General features: G+C 36.4%; 1 protein-coding gene across 1 annotated transcript; it reads right to left on the bottom strand.

The window, feature by feature from the left end:
• Positions 1-4,332: 4,332 nt before the first annotated feature.
• LOC116681102 (synaptic vesicle glycoprotein 2B-like) lies at positions 4,333-6,405 on the bottom strand. The gene is made up of 2 exons (XM_032509573.1): positions 6,232-6,405; positions 4,333-5,695 (listed from the first exon to the last, which is right to left on the bottom strand). The coding sequence occupies exons 1-2, from the start codon at positions 6,381-6,383 to the stop codon at positions 5,512-5,514; spliced, it is 336 nt and encodes a 111-aa protein (XP_032365464.1). The 5' UTR covers positions 6,384-6,405; the 3' UTR covers positions 4,333-5,511.
• Positions 6,406-7,312: the final 907 nt, after the last annotated feature.

Genomic DNA, 7,312 nt, shown 5'->3' with positions numbered 1-7,312 from the left:
CCATGATGGTTTGGATTTTTTTTAACCTTTAATAATAAACACCTTCATTTACAAATTGCATTTTGTGTTTACTTGTGTTGTCCTTGACTAGTGTTGAAATTGGTTTGATGTTCCGAAACACTTAAGTGTGACAAATATGCAAAGGAACAGGAAATGAGGAAGGGTGCAAACACTTTTTCACACCACTGTATAATATGCAGAACATTTTCTAACCTAAGTGTGTTTATTGTAATAACGTGAAAACATATTGTTAAAATGTAAAAATATCTTTTTATAACATGGAAAACATCTTGTTATTAGAATAAACTTCACGGATATGTTTTTTCTTTTTCTAGCAAGTCAGCAGTATGCTTCCGTAACTTTGACATTATGATCAAAATCAAATTTTGGGCTGTTGCTTTGCTGTCTTAGTCTACATACACAGCTGTATGTTCACAAAAAATTTAGACAACTGTTAGTACATTGAGAAACTCATTTTATTGGTCTGATTTGTCACAGCCACAAATACACACAACAGAAATGAAATCGAACACTACAACATTATGCACTGAAGAAATGATCATCCAGCATTGAAAAGGAAGACAAAGTTTTAAATTCAAACAAAGAACACATTTTGGCTTTTTTACCTGGGCTTTACATCAATTTCAGAAACATACATCAGGTCCAAATAAATGTAATTATATGAATGTATAAAAAGAGATACATGAGTCAGGTGCCAGTGGGCTTCAAACTAAGGCCTTATCAGATCATTGAGCAGCATGTGAACCCCCCCCCCCCCCCCTCCTCTCACACCCTTTCAACGTCTCAATGGGGATGAGTGACAACGTCGGCAAGGTTTAAAACTCCCTTTCAAGCACTAATTTTTCAATCTTAACAAACTTCTTGCTTAGCTTTTTGTGAGGAGAGACGTAATGACCATAGACAACAATTAAAGCTCATCTAGACTAAATTTACTTTTATGTCTTTGTTATTTCTATGAACCACCACAATTAACCTAGATATGTAATTTCTCGTCAATGATGTAAGGTCACTGAAACAACTAATGAATCTCATGAAAATAAAAGTAGTGATGATAGTGCCAGACAAATCACTTGAAGATCAGCCCCAAAGCAAAGAAAAGTGGAGAAAGGTGGATTTTAAGATCTGCCTCATTTGGTCAGAAACAGAATATGTTCAGTTCAAGCTAAAATAGACTTTTTGGAAGACATTCAACACAGAAAAGCAGGAACTTCTCACTGTTTCAGAAGATTTTAAACCTAACCATTGATCATGTATATTGTGTCTAAGTGCTGCTGGTTCTTTCTTTTTTGTGATGAAAACACAATCTAGACCCAGACTACTTTTAAAGTTACACATTGTGTTGAAGACACAGTGAAACACAGCCAAGAGAAAAAACATTAGACAAACATGCAGTAATTTATACAACCAGTTGCAGCACAAAACCCTCTATAATAAATACACATTCAACATCACACTATACAAAAAAAGTAAAATATTAAATCCACCATCCATACACTGGTACTATCCTAAGCTGGTTTCTTTAGAGTTTTTCTTTTGCCACTGCTGATTGAGGGACTGAGGGTAAAGCCTCAGTGGTGGAAGTAACAAAAAAAGAAAGAAAAAAGAAAATAAACAAGGAATTATCAAATTTTTTGTAACCAATCAAATCAGAATCAAAAGCGATTTAAATAAACATGAATGTATTATGAAGCTACGGTACTTGTATATTTGAAAGGATACATGGCGGGATGACTTGCAGAGCTAGTGTCTTTCAATTATCACCGCCATGTATTATGTATGGTGCAACACTTTCAATCATTAAGCAATGTTACCCTCAAGGGTTAATTTAACGTCATGATTGGCTTGACAGTGATGCGGCAAGGTCCATAAGCATCATTGACGTCATATGACGTTTAATCAAACAATGGAGTGTAATAATGCAATTACACAACAAGGGTTACCAACAAAATAAAAATTCTAATCAAACTGTATTCATATTGTAGGCAATTCACGGTCAAAATAAATTACAAAAGCAAGAGTAACAATGTCTAGTCCCTTCCTGTTAGTCAGCCAGTCAACTTAAGCTAATGTTAGCTTTGTGGAGAATGTGGAATTTCTCAAACTGAATAATTAGCCCAAATATAAACACCAGACTGCTTTTCTAGCTTTATCCTGTTTTAACTAAGATGTCTGCTGACATTTGTCTTTCCATGGATAGATTAAGACACTAAACATCTGCAAACTTCAAACAACAGAGACGATTTCCTGTCCCTGTAAAATGCTAGTCAGCACCTAACTTAAGCCAACGTTTTGTATAGATTGTGGGACTTCCCAAACTGAATACCGCATATATAAACACATTGACAGATATAGCTCCTGTATGTCCATTAAAAAAATCACATTTAGCAGCAATTTTCTACTTAGCGCGGCCACTGGCACAGCTGATCCAACATATCCAGAGCTATTTAACAAGTAAGTCGTTTAATCCGATAAATCACTTTATATACTAGTTGGAAAGCTTCTGTGTGTTCCACTGTGGTTCCTGCATGACTTACATGAATACAAATTTTTTGAAACAGATTTTTAATTCAACTCCATGATGTTGTCAGAGAAATGGCAGAGTGATATCTTAAGTGATGCGCCAGGTGGACTCAAATGGCTCAGGGTGTGCTGTCATGCTGATTTGAGTTTATTTGGTTGCATTAAATGTTTTATTTTATTATTATTTTTTATTATTTTCTCACATTTATTGACTGTTGGACACTGTGCAGACTTTCTATTCTGGGTGGACTGCATGGCAAATTAGGGTTTGCAAATTTTGTACCACCACCTGTATCCATAAGTGTCTACGACAAATGGCTTATGATGGGCGTGGCTTAAGTATAAGGGCGGGGGAAAACCATCACAAATGAAAAAGGACTGTACTGCAAAGGCTACTTCTGTGAAATGTTGGTAGTTTACACATTCCATTATGTTACACCCAAGCAATGTCAAAAATGTCACCGGTTCTGATGCATGTGCACATTTTCACTTTTACTATTCACCTTTAGCCCCTTAAAATGATTAATTTGCTGAATAACAGTAATCCTATCAGTTTCAAAAGGGCCTTGTTGTCAGGGCCCTAATGATACATTACACAGTAAGCAAAGCAGTGGCATTATTTACTATAATTACTTGTCTACTTCAGTCATTCTTAAAGGTCTGCTGTCAATGGGAACAATGTAATGTTTACTGAGCTTCAATGCTTGTGGTTTGGAACAAAAATGACAAAATCTTTAGACATAGCATGGGTAAAAATTGTAAAAGAATACATCAATAATTGAGTTTTTTAAAGGATTCTTCACACATTGTATTTACTCTGTTTAACACATCTAGAAATTACACATCATGGTTCTCAAGAGCAGTTTCATGTTTTCTCCGACAGACCTAGATTACCAGTTTCCCCAGTCTTTGTACTAAGCTAGGCTCGACATGTTCCCCACCTCTCTGTAAAACAGACACAGAAATTACATTGATATCACTTTTTAGCTAAAGGCCGCAATAGTATACAAACTGAAACAAATGTACTAATTTTGTAGTGCAATATTTTCCACAAGTTATTCACTAATCATCTTTGGACTTCACTTAGCACATGGTTTCAATTTGCTTTAATTTTTCTATCATTTTGTAGACTCACCACAACCTTGTAACTGAAAAACATTTCAAAGTTAGAAACCATCACATAATTCATTCATTATGTATAAAAAAAATAGGTCAGGCATAATTATTTTAGGAATTATGCCTGACCTATTTTTCACCTGTATGATAAATGGCAGTTATGCTTGCATAACGTTTTACTTATCATATCATTTTAAAATATGATTATTTTTTAATGTAATAATAATTTGATAATTTGTATTAATCTGATTTCAATTTACAAGCACTTTCATTATTTATTTATTTTTCATCAACATTGGGGAGGTAGTGTGTGGTCCTACAGCGGGGACTGCCCATTTCTCTAACGCTCCATTGTTCCGACCTCTCAATAACCCAGAAATTCCCTTTGGTCCTGCAGGCCAATAGTCCAACGTCCCATTGTTTTGAAAAAAATAAACCTCTGCTCCGAAATCCCATTGTTCCAAACATATAGACTTTTTATATAGGTTAGGATTGCCGATGGGTTGGGGTTAGGAATTTGACCTTGAGTGGTTAAGGTTAGGATAGCCATGTACAAATGGGGTTACGATACAGGGAATGTGGGACACTAAACGGCACACAAACTGGTGCAGAGATTGTGTGAATTAGGCTAGATAAACATTTAATGGTGTTAATAAGCTAGAGAAAAGTAATTTGCTTGTTACAGATGATTCAGATTTTAGATTATGGGAGGTGATCCACAAAAGTCTAAATGTTTGGAACAATGGGATGTCGGAGCAGAGGTTCATTTTTTCAAAACAATGGGACGTCTGACTAGTGGGCTGTAGGACCAAAGGGAATTTTTCAGGTTATTGAGAGGTCGGAACAATGGAGAGTCGGAGAAATGACATGGCACCCATACAGCAGGACTTCTATTGTGCCAGCAAACTAGGAAGACCAAATGAAATGTGGTTTTCTGTTTTTTTCCACAAGATGGTGCAATAACTCAAATAAAAGTGTAGTAGGTCCATAACAAAAACAAAACAAATGAGAAAGTAAAAAAACAACTGTAAGTTGATTGAAGAGGAGAATGAAAAACAGTAACATTAACACATTCAACAGACCAAATGATTTCTAACAGGGCCTTGTCAAACATTGCTAGTCCAGAAAATACACTCATCCAAAACTCCAGGTCAGACGGAGATAGAAAAGTAAATGTGCACGTTTTCTGCGTAGGTAAAGCCAACTGAGGATGTGTTTTTTCCTGAACTAATGGCAGGACGATATTAGTATCAGACTGAAGAGGTTATACTACTCGTGCAAAACATACAGCACAATAGAGGAACATTTGCATTTCCATAAAAATATATAGTTGTTGACTTAAATTTACTCCGCTGCAGTATTCATTGCTAATAAGCCTCTTTATTAGTTTGATGCAATGAGATGTTAAAAACTGGTAGTGATATGGTAAGGCAAAAGCAACCACAGGCCACCCACCAATTATCATGGGAGTCAAGAATGGGGTTGTACTCGGGAACTGAACTTTCAGGTCATGCTGAGGTTGCCAGTTGCATGAATATTTTCTTGAAATGAAATTAAGAAATAAACTAAGAAACAAATATTTTTTCTCAGTTTCCATTCAAACAATGACACTTGTGTACACCTAACCCATCATTGCCTTTAGTGAAAAGGTCACCTACCCTCTGTACAAACTGAGATAGTAAGTAGTGATACAATTAGAGATTGACATTTGCATTTAATATGTTTAAGCTATTCCTGCTTTATTTTAAATGCAGAGTGAAGTCAATTCCAATAAGAAAAGCTTCTAACATTAAGCACGTATGTTTTTGTCTCTACCTCCCCTTTTGACTCCCACCCCCTGGGTCTCATCTGACTTCACTGAAGGATTCTCTCTCGCGTGTCGGGTAGTTTGAGGGCCACCAGGCCACCACACACTAGCGCAGTGAAGGACAGCAGGATGGGGACAACTTTGGTGATGCCCACAAAGCTGGCAAAGATGGAGCTGCCGAGTACTGCCGCCAGCTTACACAGAGCGTTCAGCACGCCAAATGCTGTGGCCCTGAGAGACAGAGATTAATCAATTAGTTGTCAACTATGTAATTAAGTGCTAACCATTTTGATGATTGATTAGTCAGTTTGAGGAATTCTTTTATGAATTTTTAAATGTGAATATTTTCTAGTTTCTTCTCTCTTGTACGACAGTTAACTGAATGAGTTGTGGGCAAAACAAGATGTTGGAGGACTTCATCTTGGGCTTTGGAAAACACTGATGGACATTTTTGCTGACATTTTATAGACCAATAAACTAATCTATTAATCCAGGCAGTGATTGACCAATTCATAGACAGTACATCTAATAGTTATTTGCAGCCCTAGACAGGGACATTACCACTGTATTGAAAGTGTCAAATCACCTGTATTATGATTTTGAACATCTTTAAACATGACATTTTTGTCAGGCTTACCAAGTTTTTACCATGAATTTGAACACTAATACTGAATTTCTAAGTATAATTGTTTCACCACATCGTCATCTGACATATACATTATGAAAGTCAGGAATATGAACACAGTTTTAACAATAAAGTGTGGTACCTTTTAGAAGTAGGGTACAACTCCACGGTCACAACCTCGATGCCATTCCATGCAGCAACACTGACGCCACAGAACAGACACTGCATGGCGATGATGGCTGATTGGCTGAAGCTCAGAAACAGGAGGAACGTGCAGCCTGCTGAGATGAGCATCGAGCCACCTGAGGAGATCACAGCATGCCTAAATTGAATGCATGACAGCAGCGGTTTCAAGCATTTATTTTTTAAGTGGGTTGCATGGGGGGGAGACATTTTATCAGAATACAGCATTGACAATCTGCATTGCTACTGCTTGCTTAGAAATATTGGAAATACTGGATAGAACAAAATTCTAAAAGTCTGCAAAACCACACTCATTAATTTTACTAGTTTTCATTTTAAACTAATTGTTTATCATATAATACAATACACATGTCTCTGTGCCCCTCTTGCAGCCCTGCCCCTGCTCCATGAATGTATTTTCACGAGAATCCAACGTTTATTTTCTGGACAGACGCATACACACGTGCCGGCATGAAAGAGTATAAGTAGCAAAACCACAATGACTTAACAAAGCGGCAACTTGTGTGCCTGGAAAGTGATAAGCCAATTCTGAAGAGCCTTAAACCTGCATTCTATCTAATTTCCAGCAGTGGGCGACTCCTCTGGCTGAAGTCTAAGGGCAAACGACCTTACTGCCTTGATCTTGAACTTGAACTATCATTTGTATCTATCATTTTATTCATTGAATGAAGGACAACCCCGACAGTGTTTTGACTCATTTAGTAATTGCAAGTTATGTAAGAATTCTAAAATGGATGTTTTAACCCTCATGTTGTCTTTGGGTCAAATTGACCCGTTTTCCTTTATCAATGTTATTTTAAATTACCCAAAATAACATGACTGATTTCACACAATGCTCTTTGGAAAATCTCTACTTTCATTAATTTTGGGTGTCTCATTCAATTTTATAAAATTTGAAAAAAAATTGAAGTGGTTTTGAAATAGTATTGAGTAAACGTTGAAATATTCCAGTCTGTGATTATTCATCAACATACATTTCTTTAATTTTAGTCTAAATACTTCCTGATTTCTGCTTTTCT

This window comes from Etheostoma spectabile, unplaced genomic scaffold (genome assembly GCF_008692095.1).
Source record: "Etheostoma spectabile isolate EspeVRDwgs_2016 unplaced genomic scaffold, UIUC_Espe_1.0 scaffold00018563, whole genome shotgun sequence".
NCBI classification, from domain to species: domain Eukaryota; kingdom Metazoa; phylum Chordata; class Actinopteri; order Perciformes; family Percidae; genus Etheostoma; species Etheostoma spectabile.
Note: the sequence above shows the minus strand (reverse complement) of the source record. Positions and strands in the feature narration are given on the sequence as shown.